This window comes from Gadus morhua, chromosome 11, assembly GCF_902167405.1.
Source record: "Gadus morhua chromosome 11, gadMor3.0, whole genome shotgun sequence".
Classification (NCBI taxonomy): Eukaryota; Metazoa; Chordata; class Actinopteri; order Gadiformes; family Gadidae; genus Gadus; species Gadus morhua.
In genome coordinates, this window is record NC_044058.1 from 12,160,851 (window position 1) to 12,175,681 (window position 14,831).

At 45.4% G+C, this 14,831-nt stretch overlaps 1 protein-coding gene across 1 annotated transcript in view; it reads right to left on the reverse strand.

Annotated features, from left to right (window-relative positions):
• The window catches only part of LOC115554658 (soluble guanylate cyclase 88E), a 23,946-nt gene extending 10,135 nt beyond the window's left edge, over nucleotides 1–13,811 (reverse strand). Inside the window, exons 1-12 of the mRNA XM_030371455.1 lie at nucleotides 13,707–13,811; nucleotides 12,517–12,690; nucleotides 10,633–10,765; nucleotides 9,693–9,867; nucleotides 8,447–8,538; nucleotides 7,300–7,557; nucleotides 6,492–6,636; nucleotides 5,936–6,061; nucleotides 3,910–4,030; nucleotides 3,396–3,525; nucleotides 2,593–2,739; nucleotides 2,089–2,235 (exon numbers count right to left, since the gene is read on the reverse strand). Coding sequence (XP_030227315.1) covers nucleotides 2,089–2,235; nucleotides 2,593–2,739; nucleotides 3,396–3,525; nucleotides 3,910–4,030; nucleotides 5,936–6,061; nucleotides 6,492–6,636; nucleotides 7,300–7,557; nucleotides 8,447–8,538; nucleotides 9,693–9,867; nucleotides 10,633–10,765; nucleotides 12,517–12,668 — 1,626 coding nt within the window. The 5' untranslated portion in view covers nucleotides 12,669–12,690; nucleotides 13,707–13,811. The remainder of the gene's footprint in view (nucleotides 1–2,088; nucleotides 2,236–2,592; nucleotides 2,740–3,395; nucleotides 3,526–3,909; nucleotides 4,031–5,935; nucleotides 6,062–6,491; nucleotides 6,637–7,299; nucleotides 7,558–8,446; nucleotides 8,539–9,692; nucleotides 9,868–10,632; nucleotides 10,766–12,516; nucleotides 12,691–13,706) is intronic.
• Nucleotides 13,812–14,831: the final 1,020 nt, after the last annotated feature.

Sequence of the window (14,831 nt, forward strand, 5' to 3'; positions counted from 1 at the left end):
AGCAGGCTTGGGTCAAAAGGTGCCTGATCAGTAGGCATTATATTGGTAGCTCAAAGCAAAGCAGAAAAGAGCGGAATAGAGCAAGATTTTGAGACTGAACAGCCAAAAAAATGGCTGTGCCATTTCTAACAAATTACAGCGGATTAATAGCTCTTGAATCCTACCGATGGGACCTTTAAAGGTGCATTATGTAAAATGTGTACTAGATCATAAAATGACCATGATAGGTCATTATACAATGAAACATGTCATTAATAATGACAAGAATAGTGAATAATGACTCATTATTCACTCTTCTCTGAGTTCCCCGGGTTGCCAAATATGAAAACAACAGCCACACAAACAGAGCGTGCTGCAGCCATGGAAGCAAGCAAACAAACTGGATCAACCTAGTTAGTACTAGTCTAGTAACCTAGTAACCTTTCAAAAGAGATCCATGACCTGAGCCGGGCTAAAACATGGGTCGTGGTGTTGAATTTGAAAAGATGGACACAGCTTAGAGGTCAGAAGGATCTCCAGACGGATGCCACTTGACCTGGTTTATAATTTATAAACAATAAATACATTGCAAAAATAAACATCAGCTGATCAATTTACAGTGTAGGGCTTGTCATCGCTCGTCGAAATATAATTATTATTGCTTGTCGCAAAATATAATGTTGTGCCCGGTTGTTCTCGTGTTTTTTCAGTGTTCTCAACCTGGCAACCCACGTGAACTTCAGTCTGTGGAAGAGGTGGCAGACAGAAAACGCTCTCCAATATGGTAACGTTGGACCGAAGTACCCGATCTGTGTCAATTTTGTATATTGTGCCTTCCAGTAAGATTATATACAATAGTAGGCGGGAAGATAAAGAAAGATATTAGGACGGTGGAATATCTGTTCATCTGACGCATGATAAGAGTCCTTCTTGTGCTGTGTTTTGACGCATAACACCAGGATTTTAAGGTGATGCATGAATGACGTTATTATTACTTATGTTACATCCAAAAACTGAGAATTGCAGCATTAGGGTCTGTTAACTTGAATGTGAAGCGTTTCCCCTTTTCCTTCCGAAAATCTGTTCCATTGCATATCCTATCTTCCAACACCACAATGGAAGAAGATTCCATTACTGGAAAGATTAAAGACCGAGGCGGTTCAAAGTCACTTATCTTACTTATTTGACTGTAGCAGAGAGCCCTCTGTGTTGGCAACTACTCCAGAGTATTTATTACCTGTCCTGAGTCACAATACGAAGAGACGGCTTCACGGTAGTGATGGGCTGCCAGCCTCTCCTTTCTAATCCCCTCTATTGTAAGCCTGTGTTTCTATATAAGTTCACACGTTGCCTCTGAGAGACGGCTGTCACGTTTGACACTCATTACAATGCAATGATCAGGGCTCACCAAAAGTTCACGCATTTTTCATAGATTTCCCAAGTCGCTTGTGTATTTTATTTCCCCCGAGGTGCGTTCAAAATTCAATCTAATTTAATCTAATTTATGTGAAAGATATCCCCTCCGTCTTCACGCCGTCCCTAGAGGCATGCGCACACAGGGCCGCGTTTTAAAACAATTTGTCTTTTTTAAACTAAATAAAGAAGGCAAAGAGGAGAAAAGTGCGGGTAAGGCATACATAATACATGAAACAAGCTCTCTCAGCGGAACACAACGGTGAGTGCAGCTACACTGCCGTGTTGTAACTCAATGGTTCGCCCTCAAAGGAACAAGCTCTTTCTTCTTGCAGTCACAGACTTTAGGAGCTCCTCTACTTTAATCTCACCACAGGCAGACAGATAGGCAGGCGGATAGGCAGGCATGCAGACAGACAGACAGAAAGACAGCAGGCAAGCAGGCAGGTGGCAAGGCAGGAAGACGAGCAGATGGATAGATAGATGGATTGGACTGTCGGTAGATACAGAGATAGACAGGACTGATTTGACGATAGCAAGAAAGAAAGAGAGAGAGAGAGAGAGAGAGAGAGAGAGAGAGAGAGAGAGAGAGAGAGAGAGAGAGAGAGAGAGAGAGAGAGAGAGAGAGAGAGAGAGAGAGAGAGAGAGAGAGCGGAAGCTAGATAGAAAGAGACCGACAGATAGACGGAAGCTGACCTTGTACACGTTGTGTTTCTCGCTGAGTGTGTCGAACACGATGTAGATTTCGTTGAGCATGTCCACCACCTGCATCGGCGTGATATGAATGCAGATCTCATTGAATTTCACCACATCGCTGAACAGGATGGTGACGTCTGGGAACACCTGGAACACAGGACAGACGGACACGGGATGTTACACAACGCCATCTGAAGTCTGATGTAACTCTTTATGTCGTGTTTTACATTTAAATGACATTCCGCAAATACATTCGTGGGACACATATAAATCTAAATGTTGAAGAACGGGGCTGTGTAGACTACAAATCCATGCGAAGGCACCACTTCATGTTGTGTTCTGTTTTCACCTGAGCAATATCAGAATATCCATCCATTAACCTTAACTGCGCCTGTCAGTGAAACACACAGCCGCCCACACCCTCTTGTCTGCTGAATGGCTTTATTTGTGCTTTGGAGTGGAGGTTTTCCATCAGTCCCCCTATGGCCTCTAGTCTGGCTGTACCTGGCAGGTCTCCAGCGCCGTGATGCCCTTCCTCAAACGGTCGGCCACTGCTTTTGGGATCATAGCGTACAGTAAGGAGTCGCCTCTCTTCTTCTCCTCGTCCAGCTTCTTGATGATCTCCTGCAGCTGGGCGTACTTCTGTTGCTCCTGTGGGGGGGGGGGGGGACGAGCGGGGGAAACGCATTAGGGCCGCCGGGCGCCACAAACTACGTCCATGTGGAATCTAATCTGTGCTTGTTGGTGCATGTGCACACTACATGAACAGAATGATACCTGTGTATGTGAAGTTAAGGCCTCGTGTTTATAGGCAAATTTTATTTTATTTAGACCTCCTTCCATTTGTAATGACCCGTTTTTACATTGAACACACCTGCTGATAACGCCGTGCTACCTGCCTTGGTTATGTGTGGTCTCTGGTGGCGCCCACAGAACTGAATAGATCGTATTTAATACATTATACAGAAAATATGAAATGCAAAATGGCTTCTTAGTGCCTTGAAAAGCCACTCGGGAAACACAGAATGAGTTTTTCCCAGCAGGGGGTGGGAACTGTCCCAGAATCTAGGCCATTTAGCTCCTGCTTTTATCAAAAGTGACTTGCAATGAATTCAAATACAGGTTCAAACTTAGCAGGGATGGGTTAGGGCAGCTTGCTGAAGGATGCCTACAGGTTAGGCTGTGGCCATAGGGGATCAAACCAAGAACCTTTTGTGGAAAATCAAACACACTCTTAGCCATGCAGAGGAGAGGTTAACAACAGAGGAGAGCATGACGGTGGGTGGGGGTTTGTGGTGTAGCTCCACCTGATCCAGGGCCAGCTGTAGCTCGGCCGATTGCTGGGTGCCGGCCAGGATCAGCTCCCTGCTGGAGTCGTGGAGGTTGAGGTCGTTGACGTACACCCCCATCTTGATCATGTCCTCCACCGTCTCGATACTTGACGAGGAACCCCGGCCAGGAGCAAGGCATTGTAGTAGGTCCAGGAGGGGTCCGTGTTCAGAGAACAAGTAAAAGGAAAGCCGCTAGATGTGAGTTCATTTCTTCAAATGTCACGTTGACACCTGTAATTCCCAGACGATGGAGGTGATGTGTGGATTCAAAGCGGTAATAGCAGGGTTTGATAGAAGAAGGCATCTACTCTGCAAACTGACTGACAGCATAGAAATGAGTTAAAAAATACCAAATCTACACACAGCGCTGTAGAAACCACAGATTCTGTATTAGTGCTTCTTATGCCCTAGTTCTGGGATGCGATGTGTGACGAGACCCTTGACCCCTGCCCTGACCCTGACAGGGTCCATGGAGGGGAGGCAACCTTACATGGGTGTTCCCAGGAAGATGAGGGAGTCCCACTGGGGGACGTACTTCATCTGGCCCTTCAGGTGAAGGGGCTTCTTCGGGGGCTCTCGCAGGTCCTCGAAGATGGTTTCGCTGCACTTCCCTGAGGGAGGGAGGAAGGGAGCGAGCGAAAGAAAGAAAGAACCACAGGGGTGAGCTACATCAGTCCTGAACAATCCATGACCTGAGGATTAAACTTCAGAATTCTGACTTCATCCTCTTCAGTATTCTGTAGGATGAGCCAATGAGATTTCTTTCCCCACAAAGAGAGTTATTTCCAATCAGAGCACTATGTGGCGTGTTGAGAGATGACCCGGGACTTCTGAGCGAATGAGAGCTCTTTGTCACTTTCACTCGTCGTGTACTTTCTGTACAAACTAGAGATGCACCGATTGCAAAATTCTTGGCCGATACCGATTTCCGGTTTTTAAGGAGGTCTGACCTGCCAAAACCGGTTTTTCCGATACCGATTTTCTAAGAAATAATTATAATCATATAATATGTTGATAGGTTTTCAATGTAGTGAGTCCCCGGGACCCACAGGTGGCGAGTTGGGTGGGTCCCTGAGAAATTCAATGGGTCCCGACTCCCCAGTTTAAAAAATGTGTTTCTTTTTTATTATTATTCTATTTCTTAAATGAAATTAATAGTGTTAAACTCAATACATGAAATTGTCATCTGAAAAGCGCAGCCATTTGTATGTGGTGAGCCACTGCTTCAGAAAAGTTCGCTTTTTTTGGGAGGAACATGTAGAAGGTTGAGGCAATTCTTCTGCAGTGGGCTCATCAGGCTCAGTAGAGGGGGAGGCAGAAGTAGGTACAGGCAATGTTGAGGTACTCTCTCTAGGCTGATCAGAGTCAGGGAGGAGTGCAGAGGTAGTGGGGACAGAAAATGCAGCTGCAATAGTTTGCTGACCTGCAATAGGTTTCATCTTCTTCTTTGGTGGTATTTTTGCGTTCTCTCTTCTCTGCCTGTTTCTCGAGAAAAACGGGATCTCGTTGGAAGCGCGATGTATGCGCAGGCGCCGTTTGGGCATAACAATATGTAGGCTGCCGTTCAATGTAGTTTTCATCACCACCACCGGATTATGTTTCATTTATTTCATTACAGCACGTCCCCTAAACGTTACAACATAATCGACACGAATGAGCACAGCATCGAGCAGTGGAAACGTGGGTTTATTTACTATGAAGTTTGTATTTTTAATTGTTGAAATGAAATCAGCGGTGACGAGCTAGTTGTTTTGGTAGCGGCTAAATTAGCATGTCGCGATACTTTGAACAGGGGATCACGTCTGCGCCGAGTAGATGCGCAGAGGGTTGAAACAGTGCTTGTCTGGTCTGCTCACAAGAAGGTTTCTTTGGCCAGTTACTGTGATTAAACACGAGTTGTTTAATGTTCACAATGTATCGTTTTTCATGGGGAAAATTAGATGCGTCCCCGGGACGCATGGATAGTGAGTTTAGTGCGTCCTTTCAGATTTGAATGCGTCAGGGACGCAGGACGCGTACCTAGCAACATGATCCCCCACGGCTTATTTTTGACTTGCAAGCATTACAAACAGCGTGTTTTGGGTCGTCCTGGCACACAGTGAAATAAGTCCAAATCAGCGACATGTTTTTCTTCCCGCGCTCTGGGCGCCTTGAGCTGCTACGCACCGCGCATGCGGGTGAGTTTGATCGGCCGAAAACCGGAAATTACGACAGTGACCGGCAGGTCACCGATTGTGGCCGATTGGATACAAAACCGGCTTTTTTAATCGGCGGCCGGTTGATCGGTGCATCTCTAGTACAAACAAAGTTTTTGTCGCACAACAGCGCGGGAAAAGAAGGACGTGTGAAGACTTGATAGTACACCACCTGAATGCTAACAGTATTTCGTCTAAGCCCAAAGCCCAAATCCCCCAAAACACCTCAAATCCCCGCCCCCCCCCACCCCCCACACACAGTACCTGTCTATATGGCAAAGACAGAGCAGAAGTTTGAGTGAGCAATAAATGGATGCTGACCAGTGACTGTCTGGAAAGCCAGCAGTTCGATGTCCTCTCCCCCGGAGTTGGCAGAGCTGTTGTACTGGGTCAGGGCACTGCTGTACTCCTGGTCGCTCCCCTTCATCTCCTCCACTGACATGGTGTCTGGTAGAGGGGAGGAGGAACACACCCACATGATGGGGAGGGCGGGGGTGTGGACGCATGGATGGATGGATGGATGGATTGATAGATGGATGGATGGATGGATGGGTGATGGTTGGGTGATTGGTGGGGGGGTGGATGTTGGATGGATGGATGGATGGATAGATGGTTGGTGGATGGGTGGTGGATGAGAGGTGGACGGACAGATGGTTGGATGGAAGGAAGGGTAGATGGATGGTGTTCAATCAGGAAGTAAATCTTTCTTGGGTTGCATTTCAGACTCAAATAACCTAGGGATGACAGTTGGGGGAATAACTGGAACTATAACAGTAAACCCCTAAACAGGGTGCTCTTTTATTACTGTTAATAGTGACTTGTTAATATAGACTCTTAAGAACAAATTCAAGGCGTAATGTTTTGGTTTCATAGTCACCTCGCTCCTCCTCCCTCTTGGCCTTTTCATTCTCCTCCTTCTCCTCTGGCTCCTCCTTGCTGAGCTTGGGGATGTTGACCTTCTGCTTGCTCTCCACCACTGCCTTGGACATGAGCTCAAACACGTTGTTCAGATGGAAGTAGATCTGGGGGGGGCAGACCACCGTGGTCCTCAGATGATGATCAAACACCACCAGCAGCCATGTTTGTGAGTCTCATGTGGAAACAATAGCATGTGTTCCTTTTGCGGCCTTGAGGTAGATGTGGTAATTCTATGGTTAGGACCTCAGTGGCTGGTTCATCTTGTATTTTGTATGTATTTTGTGTAGTCCTGGTTGACAATTTTCTTAAATTTAACAGCTACTGCATGTTAATGAGTTTTTGTTGTACACAGGTCATTCAAGTCCTGCCCTTAATGTGCAAAATATGGATTGTTCCTGCTGCCGGTGGCAAAATTCTCAAAAAATGGCGATGCTACTTAGAATACAAATCTACACCCATAATTACAATGTGTATACTAATGAGAAGATAAGTAAGTATTAAGTCAGAGTAAGATTAGATTACAGGAAACTAGGTATTTATGTGTCAATAGATAATCATGCAGACATGGTATTAGGGCTTGTCTAACAACCCTTATCCTGCCATAGTCAGTCAGTCAATATGGTCAGTCAGTCAGCCCTCAGCCAGCTAGTATCTCATTCTGCCTGTCACTGAGCAAGCCAGTTAGTAAGCCACTCAGTAAAATCAGGTGAGTGCAAAGACCAGCCATCAGTCGGAGAGATCCCAGCCCCCCCCCAACCAGGACTCACATTGTCCCAGCTGAACTCCAGCATGGGCCGGACCAGTGTGAACTCCTCGTTGACCTTCTTGCCCTGGAGGTCAGAGAAGACCTCCTTGAGGCCGTCTCCGATGCGGTACATTGTCATGTCGCGGCGGAAGATGACACTGAATGGGAACATGTCGAAGAAGATGCCGCGCTTCATTGGCAGCTTCTCGTAGCCCGGCGCCGTCTTCTGCTGGGGCATGCGGTGCTTGAAGGCCGCGTTGTCGAAGTTCATCTTGTACACCTGAATGGAAACCAAAGAACACAGGCTGCTATGGTTCTCTTTGTTTGGGTTCATGCTCATGTTTTTGGACCTGGCCCCTTTGTCTGATTCTCTCTTTACTGAAAGTGTTCACAATTTTTTTTTTATATTACAACAAGACACTATTCATAAAATATTTATTATATATTATACATCTTTTTTCTTCTTCAAAGTCACTATGAGTTGTTTGTTTGTTAGCAGGCTTTATATATAGCTGTGATATTTTCCAATATCAAAGCAATACGCTTTCACTTGTGGATTTTCTCATTTTATATTCATCCTTCAGAGACAATGACAATTTTGTTGTTGCATTTTTGTTGTTCACATTATTCGCGTTGACATTTTTCTTGTAGACTAAAATAAAGTGCGTTGTTGTTTGGAAGGACATAATTGTATTATTTTTGAAGAGCATTTGAAGAGACCTATTAATCAAACCAACAAGATACCTATGAATCATTCCAACAACTCTTTCTGTGTACGGTCTCTATGGCGACTAAGGCTGGCATCTGATCACGGGCGGGCGGGGGTCGGCCAGAGGGCAAATACATTGCTGCTGGGAGTGCTGGCGATGACAGCCGACAACATGGCGGCGGTCTTACAGCAGAACGCCCGGTCTGTGGATTATACTTCCATCTCCAGCTCGCTCATCTGCGCACTGAGTCCCTGACCCACAGCCCCATCCTAATAAACACTTATCTCTGTGCAATAAACACTTGGCGCTCTGAGTGTAAACAAAAACTCTGCCGGGGAGGCGGTCTGGATATTACAGCCTTGATGGAGACGTAAACTGGGTCAAGGGGACGGGCGTCAGCTGAGAGCCTGGCTGGGAGCCGCCTCAAACTCTTGACCCACACGCTTCATACGCACGTACCACGTATGTCATCTTCTCCGTCTCCTCCTTGGAAAGGATCTCCACCTCGATGTCAGTGTTGTAGAACTGCCGGCCCACCTGAGAGAGCTGGCCTGTGGGGGTGAGGGGGGTGCGGGGGGGGGGAACATCAGTAATTAACTGGTGAAGGATAGCATAGGGTTCTCTCGTGAAGGATTATGGGTGATGTGGTAGTTAATGGGTGGCTTTGGAAGTAAAGCCAGGGTTGTGAGTGCTGCGTCGTATCATATAACCTTGGACGTCCAATCCCAAACAAATCCACAGGGCTGACCTAGTTGCCAATCGCCGTTCTCATGTTGAGATAATTACTTGTCGTGTTGGATTAATCCGGGTTGATGCAGTGGTGATAACTGCATTCTGTGTCAAGGGCCTATTTCCAAAATATTTGCTTGCTTTAGGGGGTGGGAGCACGCCAAATGTGGTGTCCAATATTTATCAGAACACTTTGTGTTCATATGCTGAATCCGACAACATGGTGTTCTGTATCATTCTAGAAAAATGAAATGTGAAATACCTAATTTCCCTTTATATCAAAAATATTACCATTCCACATAAATATGTATCAGCTCCTCTAGCCAGTTTATTGCTATGTGACTTTCACATCGTGATAGTAATGCAAGGTCAAACCGTAATGATAGAAAGTATTCCATGCTCATAATGTACTATCAGGATGTCGTTTATGAGTCAAGGCTTGTGCCAAACTTTTAGTGATACAACGATTGTTAACTCATTTATAGATAAACATAATGTCAATCTAGTTGTATTCTGTGATTTATTGTGTTGGTTAAACCATAAAGGCTTGTTTGATTTTCCCATTAGGCATTCCCCATGAGGCCTTTTTTTACGATGTTTGGTTCACCAAACAAAACCCAGGGTAAACGCTTACAGAACCAAATGGAAATGCAACAAACTATAAACCTCACCCCTGAATTGGACATATTCTGACGAAGTATAGGTTTGAATGGTCCCTCATATAAACTGAAACATCTTGAACCTTCTACCTATACTGAACCATGTCTAGGGCCATAACCATCACTAACCTACCCAAACAACCTTAACCTTTTGAACAGTGGCATATATCTCAACACTTCCGTCCTCACTCTAAAATCAAACCCAAACCTTGTCAAACTAAGTTATCATGGGAGAGAGCCGCCCTAGTGTCCAGTCGTATGAGGTCCACTAGCTCACACAAGTAGCTCCTCGCCGGTAGCCCGCCGTGTGCGGTTACCTTTGACGAACTGAGTGAAGCCCTTGCGGGTGCTGCGATAGTGGAGTGTGAGACTGGTCTCACACTCCTCCTCCACGCAGAAGCTGGGCGGCTGCACCTTGGGGAAGGAGAAGCGGAAGTACTCGTGGAGGTTGTCCAGCTCATTGATGAAGTCGCGCACGTTGCGTCCCAGCACCTGCAACAGATCCATCATGGCCGCCTGATTACAGTGTTCGAGGCGTGGCGCGGGAGAAAAACACTCACCGTGGTCCGTAAAGCATGGTAAGGCCTAAAAAAAAATTTTGTTTGGTTCCGGTTTCCGACCGACCCTGTCAATTTATGTACGACCCAAATTATTTTATGAGCTTTATAAAAAAATAAATAAAAAAAAAAAAAAAAATTTTTTTTTTTTTTTTGATGCAAACTATAATTACGTTCTGGTACAGCACCTCTTCATTCTGAACAAGGATGAGCGAATTTTCTCGTTTTTAAATGAAAACAACCTACCTATCATTCGCTGCCGCTGGAAAAAATAAAATAAAAAAATAAAATAAATTCCCTACCTACCCATGACCTCAACTGACCACCAACAGGAACCAAACTTTTTTTTTTTTTAGGCCTAATGGTTACAATGCACTATATGTATCTCCTCCGTGGGGAGAGCAGTGTACACAGAGAGAGAGAGAGAGAGAGAGAGAGAGAGAGAGAGAGAGAGAGAGAGAGAGAGAGAGAGAGAGAGAGAGAGAGAGAGAGAGAGAGAGAGAGAGAGAGAGAGAGAGAGAGAGAGAGAGAGAGAGAGAGAATAGATTGAATTAAATAACACAAATTAAATCGTACCTCAAAACTGAGTTCTCGGTGATAAACTACTTTGTGTGAAGGTTCATTGTATTTGGTAGCATGGTGGAGATAGGCTTGGTGGTGGTGTGTAACTTTTTTTTTGGGGGGGGGGGGGGGGGGTCACCTTTAGAATCCTCTCGTAGCCATAGTTACCGATCCTTTTGACCATGTAGACCCCGAAGGCGTACATGAGCTCATCATGGGTCTTCCCCAGCACCTCTCCAGCTGCCTTGGCCAACCGCAATATCAGATTGTCGCTTGAGAGAGACAAATATTCGCACTCAACTGTCAACCCCGAAGGTTCATGAATGAGGCCAAGATGGAACATAATTAGCAACCTGAATTGATTGTTTATGATTCGTCAGACTATTGTATTTAATGGAGGGTCCAACTAAAAGGGAAATATTAGGAAATCTTCTAGCCCGCTGATCTCTAATGGCCGGTTCAGACTACACGATTCTCAGACATTCCTCGAAGATTTAACATATCACACTATACGATCTCAGAGCCAGGAAATCGGGCCTTGTCTCGTCGTAAGACTGGCCACACTACAAGATTCGTGGGTGCGATGCTCTCTACTTTGTATCATTCACGTTTGCAAGATATTTTGAAAATCTAAGATTTAGAACTAACATAAATGCTTTTTACATTTTTGTCATAAAGGTTCCAGTACTTTTTATATCTGCTCAATGCGGCAATTCAATTCCTCACAGTAGTTGCGTTGCGCGTGACATGAACTATACAAAGTAGACGCAGCAACAACGTAGCCTAGCAACAAAGCGTCAACAATGGATCCTGAGTACCTAGCACTAGGCATTATGCTGGCGGTCCTCTGCACAGAGACAGAATGGATGAAAAAGAAGAAAAGATTGTGGACTCGTTCTTGGGTTGAAAATGCAGGGACTATGCTGCCACATTTCCACCAAAGTTGTCTCCATTATATTGCTCCAATTTCTATCGTTTTCTTTATTAGTATTCTTCTTGTTATTGATCGCATTGATTTTTGCAGTAGTTACTCCTACTCAGCGTACTGCAGTGAAGTCAGTTGGTAAACACTGCGCGTGAGCTCCAGCTGTTCGCGGGCTTCCCTCACGCAACTTGGGGCGTGGTTCCCTCATGTCAACAATGGATACGTCATGCGATTCCCCAAAAAATTCTGACATGCCAAACTTTTCGTCGTGGGGTTTTCGAACGTCGCAGACGAAAGCATCGCAGATCGCAAGCATGTCACATTACAAGACCTCGTCTCGTCGCCGACCCGTCAAAATCGTGTAAGATTCGCAAATTTGTCTGCGACTAAAGAATCGGGGCAAAATCGGGCTGAAATCGTGTAGTCTGAACGGGCCATTATGCCGCTTTTCCACTGCATGGTACCAGCTCGACTCGACTCGACTCGACTCGACTCGACTCGACTCCGACTCAGCTCGCATTTTTGGCGTTTCCACCGCGAAAACATGGTATCTGGTACCTGAAGTGGCTGCTTTTTTTAGTACCACCTCGCTCTAGGTTCCAAGCGAGCTGAGCCGATGCTAAAAGGTGACGTCGGCAGACGGCCGGCCACTGATTGGCCAGAGAGTGTGACGAATTCACGAGAGCGACATGGCAACCATGCTGGTAACAGCCATAGCAGCGCCGCAGCCAACATATTCCACTTCTTCAACTTCTTCAACATGCCAGCTAATAATACGAACACGAATACCATCGCATCGATGTCCTCCATTGTTGTTATGTGGGTTCTGTCCATGTGTGGGTTGCGTAGGTGTTGTTTGCGTCGCGTACAAAAATACGTCACGGCCCTTTCGCGCAGCCGACCCCGCCCACGTCCAGGAGGTACTATTTGCAGTGGAAAACGACCCGTGCTGCTACCGTGTCGAGTCGTGTCGAGTCGAGTCGAGTCGAGTCGAGCTACATGTGCGGTGGAAAAGCGGCATTAGACAGCTCCCCCCCTTCCCCCCCGAATTGACAGGCCTTGAAAAAAAACGTTGAAAAAGAAACAGTTGGCCCTTACTTGTACATCTGGTGCCGGACAAACTTGAGGTGGGGGATTTCCGCTCGCGCCTCGATCAGCCTCCATACGTCCTCTCCGTAGGATTCGTTGATGTAATCGTTCACGGCTTCTAAGTACAGGCCGTACATCTTAAGGGGGCTTGGGACCTCCATTATACCCCCGATAACAGCTCAGCTGGGAACACAGGGAAAAAAACGACAAGGTACAAGCTATAAACAAGCTGCTAACTAGTGGAGAGGTTTTAATGACTAACTAACAAGTAATTAACGAGTTAAGTGGATAACTAGATATTAATACGTCATTAACTACTTATTAATAAGTTATAAACTGTACAGTAAAGGGGCAAAAACTGATGATCTGGGCATATATATATAACACAAGGTTTTGGAATAAGACGGTGTCCCTTTAGTTGTGGTGGCATAAAATATGCTCCTGTAATTATCTCAACCAACTAAAGACTATTCATTGATTTTTGTTCTCACCTTAAATTACCTTTCCATTATAAATATTGAGATAAGTTATGGGGCTCTAATCGAAGTGTTAATAAGCATGACTGACACCACTTTCATTATTTTCGACTAGCTGCAATACTGTGGAACTACTGACTTTTCCAGTCCTTGACTCGCCAGGAAAAAGATTATTCTCCTTTTACCTGTTTCACACATAACCTCATGAAACCTCATGAACCCTCTACAGACCACTACCAGATCAACTACATCTGTATGAACATCAAGGAACATGGTAGAGATCAGGGCTCTGAAACAACCCTATAGTTAGCACTATCCTCAGGGTATGGGCTTGAGTGTATGACTCCCAGCCCAAGGGTTCTGATTTCGGACCCACATGGCCGTTCTCTGCCCGTAGGCATCCTCCAGCAAGATGCCTCATGTTAAGATCAATTTGAGTAAAAGCATCTGCTCCACATCTAAATAGTTAATTATTTAAAAACATTGTTGAAAGAGCTGCTTCCCTCCCACAGCTGCCAGATAGACCCATTGCTAAGCCCTCCCCGCCAAATACGACTGGCTAAAACAGCACACACAAATCAAGCCACACATTAAAGCTTTTTCTGTCTCCCAACATCCCATTGTTGACCATACACCCAAACACATCTCCCTCTCGGTATGGTAATATTTTAAAGTTAAAAGGCGATCTGAAGCAACACGCCAGGCATAAAGAGTTGTCCTTACCTGCAGTCCTTCAGTACAATGTAGTCCTGCAACACCGACTGTGCCCTGTCTAGCTCCGGCCCCTGGCTTCCCACCGAGGGCCGCCACCTGCAGCTGACAGGGGCCCCTCTCCTCTGACACTTGGTTGTCAGGTCAATGGGCGGCCGGGGGCCAAAATAGCAGTGGCCCGGGCGTGTTTCTGGCAGGTACCAAATAGAAGATTGTGCCCGTGGAAAGGAAAAGGATCTACTGTCACTTTATAGATCGTGTGGCATATTGGTTCTGCCTGTGGCCAATTTATTGTTTTAAAAAAAAATTTGACTAGATCTTTTTTTGTTTTTTTAGGACGACTTGGATGTCCTGTAAAAACAAGGAAACGATGTGACGAGTTGTTATCACCCATTTTTTCATTCAGCAACCCATCAAGGTTTCCCGTTTTCCCCTACACAGCTATGAATTAGCATAATTAAAACCAGGTGCATTGTTAACTGACATGCAGTGTTCCAATGTTTGTCATTTTACTTTAGTGCCTTTTGTTTTTGCATATTATTATTATTATTATTTACACGCATGGTTTAGATATTTTCTGGAAATAATTTTGGTCTCTTGTGAAGCCTGTAACGGGGGAAAAAAATGAAAAACTTTTAATTGAAACACATTCGTAACACAAATAGCTTTTTTTCACACTACAAATCTTGGTGCTAATGTTCCAGCTCTGATCATGTGTTTGGTACACATTGTTCACAGCCTAATGCTTGCCAAGCATGCCAACTTGTCATTTATCAGTAGGATTTGTAAACAGCTTTTTTTTCATCTCTGACAGAAGTACAATTGTTGGTTGCAGGCTAGGCTACGCTGACAAGTAAAAAAAAAGGTAAACTCCACCGAATAAACGAATGCCACACAGTTAATGGCCACAGCCATTTGCGCCGGTAACAATGAGCCACTGGCAATCACACGGCAAGGAGAGGAGGAAATGCAGTAAATCAACCATAACATTCAGTCAGTCTGGTTCACTGGCCTGGCCGCCACCCAGTCCCTTTCTAACTCCATCCACTAGGGAGCACTGTTATAACACTGTCGATCCGCTCCGTCACCTTGTGCTATCACGGAGACGGTGGGGCGGGAGAGCATTAATCAAATGAC